Consider the following 15,218-nt stretch of genomic DNA (forward strand, 5'->3'; position numbering starts at 1 on the left):
GAAAACAGTACTTAAACTCAAAAAGCTTTTTTTTTTTTTTTTCCCCACAGTAAGAGACATAGGTATGATACTGGCTTCTGTGATGTCTTAGGCTTGTGTTCCCATAGGACTCGAAATTGCCATTAAGTGGTGTCACCTGTCCATGTGCTGCAGAGTCCAGCTGAAACTGCTGAAAAACCGAGTTGGCCTTTTCTAAATGCATGGACTAAATGCTCAAGCTCGTCAGAGGTTCTGACCTAAATTCCCGATGCCATGTGCGTAAAAGAGCTGCTCATTTTTAAAATGATCACTGGCAAATGCCTCTGCAGTTGACACTTATTAAGCACTTCTGTAATTTAAAAGCTGTTGGTAATTTATCATGTAGTGTTGGGCTCATCGTTATCACCAAATGAACAGAAGAGCAGAGGTTGGTACAAGGCTGTGTCCCAGAAGTGTCTGATTTGAATTTCACTCTTAAAAAAAAAAGGCAGCTGTGAGCACATGATGTTTCTTGCACTTGGAAAGTGCCTTTTATTTTATGATTAAGTAAGTCAGCCCTGATCAGAAGACTTGGAGTTGCATTTGAAGTAGAAATTCAAATATAACAGGTGGTAGCTTGGACTAAAGGGGTGCCTTTCCTTAGCTAGTATGCATTTCCTCATCTTTTCTGATTTGCAGTGCTCTATATACTCCCCATGGCAGCATACGTATCTGTCCAGGCATCTAAGCCCACTGGTACCAGGCTTAGTTCTCTTTGTCCTTGCTGCACAACCTGAGCAGCCCGGCAACCACAGGCTGTAGTGCCAGGATCGCCTAACGTGTGTCCTCTCCTCGCAGATGTCCTTGGTCGATGAGCTGAAGACCTGGTGCATGCTGAAGATTCAGAATCTGGAGCTGAAGCTTTCTGGAGATTCCAGGTCATCGAGGCCAAAATCAACGCTGTCCACCTGTGAGTCCCTGACCGAGACCCTGGACACGGAGAACAACCCCCACAGCGCCAAGGACTGCAAAGCCCCCCAGCCCCTGCTGCAGTCGGAGGGCTCCCACCAGCACTCCTGTGCCACCCTGCCCAACAGCCTCTCGGAAGATGGGGGAAGGAGCAGAGGCCCGGGGCCCGAACAGAGCTTCGGACAACAGTTCTGCATGCAGCAGGATGGTGCCTCAGGGACAACCCTGTCAGGTACTTACATCACATTCATCCAAAGGCACGCTCATTAACTAACGGGGGGATACTTGTATTCACACCACAGGTACTGACTCTGGCCGTGTGCTCTCCCCCACCTGTATGCATGGTGTCTCGTAATATGCTTCAAGGCAGCCAGTGGGAATACTTAAATTTTATTTTTACTTGGGTGGAATTGCACTGGCTCTTCCTAATGTTGCCACGGTGTCTTTGAAGCCAAGACTTCTGGTGCTCTGAATATTTACTGAAATTTCTCCAGCTTCGCAGTCAGTTACTTCAGCCCTGCCTGTCAGGAAGGTGCACAGGTTATCCAAAATCCACTGAAGAAAGCATACTGCTTTAAGTGCTTTTCAGATGTATGGATACTCTAATGGCAGGGTGCAAGGATGTAAACCTAAAATAGTAATTTCCCTAGTTAATATTTAAACTACTGAGATACAGAAAAAAAAATCTACTTTTTCCACTTTTCAATTATTAGTTCATTACGGAATGGAAAAAAATGCAGCTGAAAACACTGAAGCCCACTCAGGGATTATGGGCACCTGAGGATAGAGAAGACCTTGGTTCAAGCCACTTCTCTGTGCCTGACGAAGGAAGCTTCCGAGTACAATGAAACAGTCAGAACGCAATTCCAGCCCAGGTCTCCGCATGCAGGGAGAGCACTATCAAAGTGGTGGGCTTCTGTAAAATACCCTGTGTATACCCTCCCGAAGCATTACACAAAGAGCACAGCAATGGACACGGATACCCCACTAGACTAGAGAGACGGAAGATGTGGCAGCAGAGAGGGTGTGAGCTACTGTGCTGAACAGTTCAGAAGCATCAAAATTGGTTGTTTTTGCAAAATTAGTAGGGCTTCAAGTCTTGCGGAAGCAGGGGATTCATAAATAGAGGCTGGCAGTGACTACTTAGGCTGATCATCAGACATCTCAGCCTGATGTTTGTTATGCGTCCCTTTTGTGAAGACCTTTGGGTGTTGGTAGGCTGTAGTCCCACAGCCACAATGCAGCGCTTCACTGTCTGAGCCAGCTTTTCTCTTTTAATGACTATTGTTATCATTAGTATTAATATCACCTGACTGTGAAGATACAAAAAAGTAACAGAAGCCCCTACACCGCGCACACCGCGTGGTACATGGGAAACTCCATCATTCAGCACACTTAGTATAGAAAGGATTTTTGAAGGCTGAAGCGCATGCCCATGGCTTTTCTAAATGCGTGTTTTTAATTCTATAGGTGCGGAGCAGCAGTTGATCCCTGCTGGACCAGCTGCTTCTTCAGCCCCTGCTCCAGACGTCCGGCCAAAGGACAAAGCCGGCGGTGCCAGCACGTTCCAGAGGTTCCAGCAGGAGCTGCCCTCCGCCGAGCTCGCGGGCTCCAAATTGCGACACGTAAAGGTTCAGGCTGCTTTGCAGCCCTTGGCCGAGCCTGCAAAGACCGACCCGCAGAGCGGCTGCTTCGTCGACAGAGGAACTCAGACAAAGAAATCCAGCAAGGGCGGGCAGCCGAGGCACAAGGCGCCGCACCAGGCGGGGGCTCATCAGAGCCAGGAGCCGCCCGCTCCACCGGCGGGGCAGCCGCCCGCCCCTCCGCTCAGAGACACCTCGCAGGCCCTGGAGATAACCCAGTACTTCTTTGAGGCCGTTTCCACTCAGATGGAGAAGTGGTACGAACGGAAGATTGAAGAAGCCCGGTGCCAAGCTAACCAGAAAGCTCAGCAAGACAAAGCTGCGCTCAAGGAGCACATCAGGAGCTTAGAGGAGGAGCTCAGTAAGTTAAGGACTAAGGTGCAGAAAGAAAGCTAGCGTTTGCCCGGCGGGGCGAGGCGAGCAGCAGGACTCACTCTGGAACCTGCTGTGCAGGAATCTGGGATAGGCGTAGATACGTACTTGTAGTGCCTGGCACGTCCAAACAAAATGCTCTTTTTTCAGGAGTAGAAATAACTTTGGAAACTCCAGAACCAAGGAGCTTCACATGCAGACTGTACCGACGACAACAAGATGCTGCAGATTAGATCCTTTCCTCGTTATTTCCCAGAGCCCGTTACATTTTGCACTCTCAAGTTTCAGGTGCTGCTTGAAAACACATTGCATTAAAAACCAAATCCGCTTTCAGAAAAGGGAATTTTCGTATTTCCACCTAAGTCAGGTGTGGCGAGAGGGTTCTGCCGTACGCCTCATGTGAAGGTGACACCAATACTGAAATAAATCCCGGACGTGTGAGAGCTTTGGGCTGGGTCAGCAGTGATGCGGCGGCTGCTTGGTGCTGAAGGGCTGCTGAGCCTGCTGCAGCTACTTCCCGCGGCCTCTCTCTGGTCAGCGGAGCAAAGCTCAAGCAGGGAGAGGTGCGGGTTTCCTGGTGGGAGAGGCCAAGCACCCACTGAGGTGAGCTGCCCCGTTAGGTACGGAGGCTTCTGTTGCCACGTTGTTTTTCATTTGGTATGCATTATTAAAATAAATGCTCAATTAGGCTCTTTTAATGGTGTCCTGGTGGCAAAGCTCCTCGTGGTTACGCAGTTGCGGGGGGCCACATCGAGTGATCTGACTGAGAAGTTCTGTTTAGGGCATGGATGGCAAGTATTTTACCATAACCATGCTCTACTTGCTAAGTGTAATTTTTATGGAAAGCTCTTTTCCTTCAAGCAGCAAACAGCTGAAGTCACTGAAGAAGCCTGAAAGCAGTCCTGTAAGGAAGTGAAGGCTGGGTTCCCTGTATGCAGATGTTTCTTTTTCTGTAGGGTCAGGCTTTCCTCCCAGCTGCCTTGTCTGGACCGTCTTCCTTTGTTCCGCTGAACAATTCTGCTCTCTGTTTTCCCCAATGTGTCTCTGAAGAGAGAGACTGGGCCCTGGTGAATCTCCAGGTTTCAGGACTGCTTTCACACAGTCCCACAGAACAGAACTCATCAACATTTTCAATTTTTTTTTAGGGATGGTTTGCAATAAAAATCAAAGCTTGCAGTGACGGTTTCTGACCGTAATTCACAGAGGGTCACTTTCAATTGCGTTTGTTCCAGCAGTAACACCTAAATTCGTCAGCCACGTTTGGGTCCTGGTGCGCCATGTGCTGCGTAAACGAGATGCACCGTAACTTGGTCCTGCATCCCTGTAGGGTTCCCTCCGTACACCTCGGGGAGGGCTCCACGAGATTCTCTTAATAGGAGTAGACGTACTGAACATACCGTGACGGAACAATCGTACAAAACCAATTCAAATACAAGGTGGCAGCAGATGCCAAGGAGAAAGCTTTATTTTTTTCTACACTGTGGAGCCCTAAAATTAATACAAAATACTTTCCAGTATTGAAGATACCATTAACAAATTAGCAGTTAAGCTTTTTGTGTTCTTAGCAGATGTATAAAGCAAAGAAGAATTGTCTTATGTAAGTATTTTTAAAAATTCCTATTAATGCACTATCAAAGCAAGAAGTGTATGTGCGGTTACGGAAACACTAGTTTTATTGCTCTGACTTCCATAGTCATATAGACACTTTCGTGTTTACAGTTTTGTTTAAGCTACTGTAGGAATGCAGAAGCATGCTATTTAAGTTTTATAGCCCCTTGATAAAGTGACTTGTTTTGCCAAGTAATTAAAATAAGTGTTGCTCAGAATCCTTGCGTTGCAATGTTTTTCTATCCAGAGGAAATAGACAAAATCAGAAGGGAAAGGAGAAAATTGGACTGCAAAAGTCTAAGCGTCTGTTGTGTTTTTGCTATAAAACACGGAAGCCAGGTCTGCCAGCTATCACGGGGTGAGGCCGCAGGGACTGAGTGCTGCCATTACCAATGCGCTCCCCTGGCACTGCGGAGGCTGCTGCACGCTGCTGGCACACTCGCTCCTGACCTCGCACAAATGCGAGGGAAACACAAAGGCTGTGGTTTTAGCAAACCTCCTGAACACGCAGACCTGTGCTGCCGCTACAGGCCTTGCAGCAGTGATTTAAGGCAGTAACTTGGCTGCAGAGTTACTGATTTTAGAGGTTTTATGAAGCTAACGAGTGTACTCTAAGGGGAGACATTTTCCTAAAATTCATTCCTACTCGCCTCTGCCGTTCCTCCCCCATTCAAAACTACTGGAATGGAATAACTTTTTAAAATAAAATAAAAAAAGCCACGTTATCTACCTCTCTCAGGCACACTGTGTAAACACAGGTACTCTAGCAGACTACACTCGGGCTCCTAATGGTTTCTGGCAGGCAATTTTATCTTGACAATGCAGAGGCTCGCAACGGCTGAGAACCGCAGCCAGCAGACCTCAGGAGGTCGGGTGAGGTACTTGCAGGGCCATCCGTGCCTGCCAGGAGCTATTCCTGGCCTGCGCGGCTGCAACCTGTAAGCGCAGCAAACTGGAGCCCCGGGAGGAACGCAGACCCTCGCGTCCCCTGGGAAAGAGCCGCGGCAGCCTCCGAGTAAGGGGACGGAAATAAACCACTGAGGGGAAAAGGAAGGCTGCATTGTGAAGACAAACTGACATTGATCACAGCTTTGTTTAGTCCACGTTCCCTTCCAGACTGCATTTGCTGGTAACACCGAGCACAGTAACCAGCTCAGAGGAGAACCAGAAGGATCCTCATGCAGCCCAGAGCTGCATGGTCATGGATGTCGCCACCGTATGGGGCTCCAACCTCTGCTGCAGTGCTGCCTCTGAAGTTGAGACACCAACTTTCTGCAAACAACTTCAGGGGCCCACCTAATATCATCAATCACCTTTGTCAACAGCTGGGATAAGAATCTGACATTAGTTTATATATATATATATATATATATATATATACACACACACACACACACACATTTTTTTTTGATTTTTTTTTGCTTTTTGACAACTGCCACTACGGTTTCCTTACCAGTTGAAATCCACGTGCCTGGCAAAACCAATCACTCGTATTCTTTCCCCACCTGCTCCTGCCGTTCCCTCCCTCAGAGCAGTGCAAAGCGTGACTTTGGAATCTTAACCTCTAGCACCTTCATTGAGATCATACTGCTAGGGCTTCAGAGAGACCTTCCTCGGCAAAGATGCCACACTAATGACAAGGATTGCAGGATTATGGCTAACAGAGTTCCAGACACCACCTCCACAAACAAAACACTCGTTTCCACTCATAGCTTTTTTCTCTCACAAATATCAGCTGCAGAGAACCAAAACTAACACATTTTTCCCATTAACTTACCTTATTTTCATTAGCTTGAATTTAATGTCCCACAGAAGCAAAGGGCTGTGACTCTGTTGTAGATGAACAGAGAATGTTGACAGCAGCCCCAGCCCTGCTCGTGCAGTGCCAGCTCCAGTGCCCACGTTATCCAGCACCGTTCAGGCTCAGGAACTGAAGCTGCAGAGCAAGCAGCGTGCCCAGGACTTGTTTGTGTTAACTTTTGGAACATTAACAGCAGGGGAAACAAAACAGACTGATCAGAACACTAAAAACCTGAAAAACAATCCCCAACTCACTCGTGGAGTTTGGTCAGCCCTTTCTACCAGAAAATGTTGCAAAATTCTGAAAGCACAACCCGAAATGCATGCAGCTACTGTAGAGTATCTACTGCTGTCTAGCTACCTATGTCAAGAAAATCCCAGATGCACCTTGGCATTTTCATTAGTAAGTTATATGGGGAAAACATAAGATACACTGCAATTCAGGGAGGTAAAGGCATTTTCAAACTACACAAACTAAAAGTAGTTATTTCTCACTTGTAATTCTACCTTAAACTGATTTTTAGATCCTACCTTCAAGATACTTCCTATTAACATGGGAATAACCATTTCTGGGGCTAAAAATCTCTCATTCATTTTCATACATAAAGACGTGCCTTTTAAAGTTTTATTCAGCTGTAACTGAAATCAACATCTACATAAAAAACATTTTCTTAACGTAATGTTCTATGTTTTTAGACACAATTATTTATCCCAAATGCTTCTGCTTTCTTAATTCAGGAAAAAAAAATCCTTGGCACTGTATAGTAAAGGCTGTTACCGCCACAAGTGTTACCACTTAGACATACCACAGTAGGAAACAGACAAAATAATCTGGTTTATATTTATTTTCCATTTCCCTGCCAACACACTGCTGTTGTAATCTGGGGGGCTTTCTGCTTTTCCTGCAGCACGTGCTACACCATCCATTCAGTTCTTCGGGGTCTTTTGTGTCTGAGTGATTCCCACATGGAAGAATAACCAAGCCAAGAAGAAAGGGAAGAAACAAAACAAAACAAAACAAAACAAAACCCACTGTGGTAGATTCCATCTTCAGACATTACCAGGATGTCATCAAAGACTGCTATTATAACCACATTCTGGTTTTCAGTAGATGAAAGTCCAGCTGTCAAAAAAATGACACTCAGGATTTTGCCAGCTTAAGTGTTCTTTGAAGTTCCTGAAGTTGCATATTGCCTTGAGTGATCATCATCCTAATTGCATCCTGTCAAACAAAATTGAGGCTACTGAACAAACGCATGTACTCAGATTTTACACAAGTGCACAGATTTTAACACATTAAAGTGTACGTAGCTTCTTACCAGCACTGTTGTCATCTATTTCTAGCATGTAAAGTAACACTATAGTTGCTAACATGGTTAAAAAAACAGGTGAATAATTAATTTTACCCATTTCCTTAACAATGTGTTTGGGGGCTGGTTACGTCTTTGCGTTAAAACTCAGATTTGGACTCGATTCAAACTCCTAGTAGTATTTTCTTTATGCCTCTGTCTACCGCCTTTGCAAGTACATTGTGACAACTGCTTATTGGCATTATGGAGACAGATGTTTTATAGGACAAGTAGATATTTCCGTCAACATTATTTTCTATCTAAGTATTGTTATGCTTTGTCTGCATAATTCACCCACCAATTCCCTGAGCACTGGTTAGAAAAAGAAACAAACTAGAAAGCAAAGGACAAAAGACATCGGAGAAATACGAAGGTTTCTGCAATTCAGGCTGGTATGTATAGAAATCCAATTTCGTTTTCTTTGGCTTAAATACAGATGGAATTAAAGATTAAAAAAATAAGCTATAAAAAAGCCTGAGCATTAATAAGTTTGGATTAGTTATCATGCTATTCAATGCAATTTTTCTGATTCTTGATTTAGGCAAGCAGGATTTGTTTGGTTTTTAGCTTCTTAATCCCAGAACGTTATCTGGAAGTCAGAGAAATAGTACCCCCATGAAGAAATGATGATATTCAGAGATGCTGAAGTATTTCCCCACACAAATGCCCCTTAAGAGAAATTAGTCGCAGCAGACTCCCTACAAGCCTTGATGTGACACCCCCAAAACAAAACCAGGTGGCAAAGCACAGCACACAGCACGCATCGCTCCACAGGCAACGTGCTTGGGATTGCCCGCTTCCACTCCTCACCTCTTCTGTAGCATCCTTATTTCTTCTGAATTCCTCCCTGGCCCACTCCTTCAAATAGCGGCGATCTGCTTCGGCAGGGACGTCCCGGAGGGCCCTCAGGATCTTCCTGTACAGCTGGAGAACCTGCTGGCGCCTCAGGAACTGTGGAGAGAGATGTCAGCCTGCTGCCCTGGCCCTGGGCACACCACAGCGAGTGGAGCTGTCAATGGCTCCGTTCTGCTCGGAGAAATAAACACAACCCTCCACATCTCCCTTCATAAAGGGCCTAGCGTTGGTTCCCTGCCTGAGAAACTTAACTTTCGTACAAAGCAACGAGCCAAGCACCAAATATGTGGCAGCGGTGGCTGGTGTCAAACACAACAGCGGCGGTGCCTGCTGACAAGGAGGCCCCACTGCCAGCAGCCACCTGCAGCCTTCCCGCAGCTGCTACCCGCCGCCAACACGAAGGTTTCACCCTCTCCGCCGGTGGGCGAGCCCCGGCCCCGCCACCCGGCCCCAGATGGGGAAGGGACTTCTCATTAACGTCCTGCCATTTTGCCCGAGCCGCCGGCCCGTACCTGCCTGAGGGTGAGCGCGCCGGCCGGCAGGCGGCCGGCCGCCATCTTGCGCGGCTCCGCCTCCGCCGCCCTCAGCGCCGAGCCCGCCCCGGCGGGAGGAGCCGCGCGGCCGCCATTTGCTGCCCCGCCGCGCCGCCGGCCTGGGCCAGGCGAAAGAAGCGGATGAAGTGAGGTGTTGTTGCCTTCCTAGGTAGCTTGGTGCTTGCTTGTACTAAGTACAGTGCAAGCCCTTCGCTAATTACGGAGAAAAAAAAAGGAGGTTTGTATAAGCATTTGACTGTGCACGGAGCGTTGCTGATAAAAGTGTGGCTCCGGCTGCAGTCATCTGTGCAAAAGATAAGCCCTTGCAAAACTATAGCTTACAGTCAGTATCCTTGCACTCTTTAAGAGAAGTAGATAAGGTTTGTGGGTTTTTGTTTTCCTTCCCAATATATTTTCCTCTAGTTCCCTACTGCAAATACTCAGGACACGTCTGAAATGGCAATACATTCCAGACAATTTCCTCATGATCTAAAAACACCTATTTCCACAGTTAAATTTCCCAAGCCATTTAAACATTTGTATACATGACACATTTGTATAAAAAAGACCTACATAACCTTGCAGGGATATTGTATAGTACCTGACATTTGAATTCTGAGGGGACACAGTTCCCCTGTTAAGTTTTCTGTTCTGAAATTTGCTTATCGTGAGTTAGTGTGGCAAAGCTCTGGTACCAGTCACAAAGGTAAGGTGAGAAAACTCTCCTGATCCATCTCACCCCTCAGGGGATTGTAACAGCTGGATCTCAAAACAGCTACTGTGATACTTCAGTTGAGATTTTTCTATCTGTAAAGCAAAGAGAACAATCACATTTTCGGGAACGCACCCATGTTCCAGCCATTTTCTGATCAACTCCTGCACCACACTTCAAGTTAGACACCTTCAATTTCTGTACATAAAGAAAATCTTCAATGGATGTAGAGTAGACACATTTTAAAAAGTTTCCTGCACATTTTCACTGTCTGAACAGACCAGGGAGGAGTCAAAAGACCAGACCACTAATCAAAGCTCCACGCTGACATATCCTCATAAAAGAGATGCTGAAGTTTTACATAAACCAGAATACATTTTCATATGAAAATTCAGATTTGTGCACTGCAAGAGAATGCCATCTATTTCCATGTGGCAAATTCAGTTGATCAAAGCTTGAATAAATTAAGAAAAAGGACAGACAGCATGATTACAAACAGTGGTACCTCTTTTTATTAGAACAGACTATATAAGATGCATAGCTTCTGCAATGAAAAATCATGTCCATGCTTTAAAGACATCTTATTAATGAAACATGTCCTCAATGTCTGCCTTGGACACTGGGGCAAACTTCACAGTGTAAACGGATAACACAGGGATTACTATATGGCATTATTCATCAAACTCCCTGATGATATTATCAGACAAAAATCAGCAACAATTATATTGGACGCGTTTAACTGCAGAACAGTTTCAAGTATTCAAGTACTTAATCTTTTTGGTTGCTTAAAACCATCTGCTTCACCCATTTCCTCCCCCCACCCCTTCCCAAAGAGGTGGCCAACCACTCGGTTGAAGCTAAAGAGAGCTTTTTTGCAAGACAGCTCAAGTACTTCTCAGCTCAAGTACTTCTAACACAGAAATGCCTTCCAAGAAGCAAGACTGATTTTTCTTATTGCAATAGACAGGAGTAGGAATAACTTCACCTCTTTGAACATTACAAATAACTTATTACTTAAAAGAAAAAAATGTAATACAAGAGAAACTGAAGAAAGTTTTACATCATTTACGTAACAAGCAATGAAAAAACACCGTCTCACCATTGCATAATCTCCTCTGACAAACATGGGAGAAGACACCTAAACCATTTTGTTCTCAGGCTGTCTGGCTGCCAGAGGGCAGCTCTTGTACATTAATCCTACTTAAAAAGAGACCTCCTGAACCCTCCGATGAAATGTCGTTTCATGTATTTCAGCAGTTTAGCAGCAATAAGGTATTAGTTTTGTCTACAAAGTCTACAAAGTGTCCGAGGCAGTCACCAGTTCAAACCACTGTCTGAGTGCGTCACTGAGAGTTTCTGGAAGAGCGTTCACATCCCTAAGGATCATGTAGAATGGGAATGGAAATTCTTCCATGTAAGATCTGATTTCTGGCAATTCCCCAGGTCCTTTGAATATAGGAACTTTAATGTCCAAGATGGAATCCTGTAAAAAAGAACTGACATGACTACACAACTACATGCATCAATTATTCTATTTTTCAAATTTTTGTAATTCCTCATCTGTTAAAGGTTAATAAAGTTTTAATATTGAAAGGCGCAAGTATTCAACGGTAAATCAAATCAAAAGCTGAACACTAAGCTGTTAAATGTTTTTGCCCTTTTAGACAAAAGAGCTTTAATCAAGCTCCTGCAATACCAATTTCTATAAAGAAATCCTGCTTTCCTTAGTATTTTATAACTTCATTTTACTGTTATCACTTTACTTATGCATTTAGTGCCTTCCCAACACTGTCACCTGTAAGCATTTTAAGGCTAAAAATTTAACTTGCATTTGTGCATTGACTGAATGCAACAGGATTCTTTAGCAATGTTTTTAATTTCAACATAAAAAAAATCAAATTAAATTCCATCTCCGCTTCTTGTAGAGGAACTTCTTATTTGCTCAGTGTAGAAGCTCAGAAGATTAATAAACCTTGTGAAAAGGGCATTTCACTGCCCAGAATTTTAGCTTGCCAGCATAACTAGGCTAGGTATAATCAGAGCATTATAATAGTTTATCAGAAAGAAAATTGTTAGCTTTTCAACAATAAATAGAGCAGGCAAGTTTTCTATGAAAAAAGGTACAAGAAGAAAGTTTGAATTACAAAATTAGAATCTTCACCACAAAATTCAAAGTAAAACTCAAGTTTGTTCACTTATTACATTACAGATTCTCCCTGAAAAGCTCCCAGATATTTCACTACCCAGACAAGGAAGTCTAAAAACACCTCTTTCCCAACTACTAAATGCTATCCAGTTTTCTCAACGCAGGCACAACTCTCACACGCTCTTTTCTGTCTGTTAATCTCATACTGGCTCCTGCTGTCATATCAAGTGGAAACTGCTGTCAGAAATGATCGTGTTCTATCAAAATTGAGACAGAAGAATGCATCGCTTAGGGTCCCCAGCACAGTAAGGACACGGATACAGGACAAGTCCAGAGGAGGGCCACGAGGATGATCACGGGGCTGGAGCTCCTGTGAAGACAGGCTGAGGGAGTTGGGGTTGTTCAGCCTGGAGAAGAGAAGGCTCTGGGGAGACCATAGGGATAAGACAAGGGGGAATGGCTTTAAACTAAAAGAGGGGAGGTTTATATTAGATGTAAGGAAGAAATTCTTTCCTCAGAGGGTGGTGAGGCCCTGGCACAGGTTGCCCGGAGAAGCTGTGGATGCGCCATCCCTGGAGGTGCTCAAGGCCAGGCTGGATGGGGCTTTGGGCAATGTGGGCTAGACGGTGGCATCCCTGCCCATGGCAGGCAGGGGGCTGGAACTGGATGATCCTTAAGGTCCCTTCCAACCCAAACCATTCTGTGATTCCACGGTCACTCAAACTTTGAATTTACCAGCCTGCCAGCTACTTCTCTGGTGAAGAAAATCTACAACCATTATATTTTAAGATGGGAGTTCCTATTTAGGCTTTGTAACATGGAAACTGTTTCTTTTCTGCATGCTTTTAAATACTAAAGAGGATAAACATAAAGATAGGAAGAAATCCTAGAATATTTCACACATGAAAAACTGAAGTTGGCCTAAATATCATCTTTGACCTCTACAAAAGATAAAATAGCTGTAAAGCACTACAAAGAGAAGAAAAAGATTTGCATTGGTTTTCACTCACAGCACTTTAATAATTCTCCCTTGTTCACTCACTTACCCGGGAATTAGGATTGTCCAACACTACGAAAATAACAAAGATATTGGCATTCTGAGCTGCTTGGACTGCTGCTGTCACTCGTTCCTTGCCTTCCAAGAAAAGTCCTCTTCCATCAGATACAATCAAAAGCAGCTGTGCTGTTTCTTGAGCACAGAAAAAAATAAAAATCCAGTAAATTAGAGTAAGGCATTTAAAAGGCAAACAGACATTTTTTTGTTAGTTTTGTGGCTATAATGGGAAAACCCCCAGAGTTTTCTTAAGGAAGTTAAGTCTTGATCAAGTAGAATTCTGTGAGTTAACATTTAGCTGCTGTTACAAGTGGGTCAAAGAAACCTGTTGTTTATTTTTCCCACTGTATGAAACCATTGAGATCAACTGGTAAAAAAAACAACAAAAAACCCACAACTGACCATCAGCAGCACAAGAAAAGACAAAAATGCATGAAATATACATAAGGAATTGAGTCATAGGCTTCTCTTTCATGCCCGGTAGGTGCCTAGGAGTTAAATACTGGCTGAATTTTAAGAGTCCAGCCTTGGTGAAGTTGCAGCTGCTGCAATGAAATGGAAAGAGTCCAAATCTACTCCTCCAAAATCAGGAACCTATGGATGTGTCTATAACAGTGTTTCATTTTGGAACACAGCACAGTTAGACTGTGCCTTTGAGACAGGTTTCCATATTTTCCCCTCTTTACCAGGCTTGGCTTATCTCACAAAATGATGCTGGAGGGCACAGAAGGGATTACTTTTGGATGAAGCTAAACCAGAAGACAGGCTCCAGAGGCACAGCCAAGGCAACCACTGACAGGCATTCAGGACTTGGGACCAGAGGAGCTAGTCTGAAGTAAACCCCCTGACACATACCCGGCACAAATGCTGGGTTCCTCAGCACTAATCACTTTGCTGGAGACATGTTACTTGCTCAAGTTGCCCCCAGAGCCAGAGATATTTCCCTCTAAAGAGGTATTCTACCTAAATTATATGTCTACTATCTTTTAATGCGATGGAAATTACAGTAACTACAGTCACAGCCCCTCTCTCTCATCCCCCTTAGCATAATAGCTAGGGAGGGATGCAGAACACTTTTTCCTTTTCTGCAGACAAGCACCAAATGTGGCAGTGCTTGCCCTTTTTACAAAGAGGGGTGATATATTCCACTGCCTTTTCTCTTGCTAGCTCCCCGATTCTGGGGCATGCTGCTGCACGCTGACCTAACTCCCCAGGACAGGATGCTGATTCCACTCAGAATATCCCAACAGCCACCCTGTGGCAAAGAAGCATCCATGGATTATAAATCCTGGATTGCCCACTTCTTGGGGTACTTTAACAAAGGAAACTTTTTTGAAAATATGGGTGTCACCATGATAAGCTTCTAACGAGCACGAAGCAGTCTTTTAGGCTAACTGTGGGTCAGCCATGAAATGGTAACCAGTCTAACTGTGGGTCAGGCATGAGGTAAGAAGCCTTCCAGCTTTTCCTGGAAACTCAAGAAGCTCATGACCTAAGTCTGCATCACAGTGAAAGGCAGGTCGGAGGCAAACACGTATCCTCCTCAGAAGCATGCTTCTGGATACCTATGTAAGTCAAGCTCTTGCTCACAGAAAGTGCTGAGGTCAAGACCAGAAATGCTGAGGGAGTTCAGGCTGCTAAGAGGCTGGATGATGCTTGAAAGCAGGCACTGCCTAGGGTTTAAACATGATCTGGAAACATGACCTAACGGGGTACGGTAAAGCACACCTTTTTAAAAAGTTTTAAACAAAATTTCAGTGAATTACTGACAGATATGAGGTAGGTGTCTTCTGGTATCTGAGCTAAGCTTTAACCAAACATTCCTTTGGACAAAGCAAAACCCGAAGCAGCCCTAAGGCAAGTGGCATCCCTGTGTCATCCCAGTCTTTCTGTGAAGGTATTACTCTAGGGCTGTAGTGACTCTGGGGCATTGTGCTGCCTCAGCAGCAACCATAGTAATAAAAAAAACTCACCTGGATTAATATTTTGAGACAGCTGCTGTGCTGCAGCAAACATACTTGACGATGATTCTAGAAACTGCAGAAGAAACAAATAAGAAGATAAAGTTACCTTATAAAATACTAAGCATAGTAACGATAACATTTTAAATAACACATTTCTGTATTTTAAATGCCAAGATGGTCTAGCCTGACCACCTACACAGATGCATTCCTTGGCATTTTCTTGCATTAACTCCTGTTCGAATTTAGTACATGCTT

General features: G+C 44.5%; 3 protein-coding genes across 16 annotated transcripts in view; 1 reads left to right on the forward strand and 2 right to left on the reverse strand.

Moving 5' to 3' along the window:
- ANKRD6 (ankyrin repeat domain 6) overlaps positions 1-3,635 on the forward strand; it is a 113,839-nt gene extending 110,204 nt beyond the window's left edge. For all 14 annotated transcript variants that reach the window (XM_040552337.1, XM_040552338.1, XM_040552339.1 and 11 more), the window contains 2 exons: positions 817-1,159; positions 2,398-3,635. In XM_040552337.1, coding sequence (XP_040408271.1) covers positions 817-1,159; positions 2,398-2,966 — 912 coding nt within the window. In that variant the 3' untranslated portion in view covers positions 2,967-3,635. The remainder of the gene's footprint in view (positions 1-816; positions 1,160-2,397) is intronic.
- Positions 3,636-6,964: 3,329 nt separating this feature from the next.
- Positions 6,965-9,206, reverse strand: LYRM2 (LYR motif containing 2). Its single transcript, XM_040553085.1, has 3 exons — positions 9,067-9,206; positions 8,510-8,650; positions 6,965-7,572 (listed from the first exon to the last, which is right to left on the reverse strand). Exons 1-3 carry the CDS (start codon positions 9,109-9,111, stop codon positions 7,492-7,494), a joined length of 267 nt encoding a protein of 88 aa, XP_040409019.1. The 5' UTR covers positions 9,112-9,206; the 3' UTR covers positions 6,965-7,491.
- Positions 9,207-10,288: 1,082 nt separating this feature from the next.
- The window catches only part of MDN1 (midasin AAA ATPase 1), a 99,056-nt gene continuing 94,126 nt past the window's right edge, over positions 10,289-15,218 (reverse strand). The window contains 3 exon segments of the mRNA XM_040551200.1: positions 10,289-11,282; positions 12,992-13,134; positions 14,973-15,036. Coding sequence (XP_040407134.1) covers positions 11,094-11,282; positions 12,992-13,134; positions 14,973-15,036 — 396 coding nt within the window. The 3' untranslated portion in view covers positions 10,289-11,093.

The sequence above is a fragment of the Cygnus olor genome, chromosome 3 (genome assembly GCF_009769625.2).
Source record: "Cygnus olor isolate bCygOlo1 chromosome 3, bCygOlo1.pri.v2, whole genome shotgun sequence".
In the NCBI taxonomy this organism is placed as follows: domain Eukaryota; kingdom Metazoa; phylum Chordata; class Aves; order Anseriformes; family Anatidae; genus Cygnus; species Cygnus olor.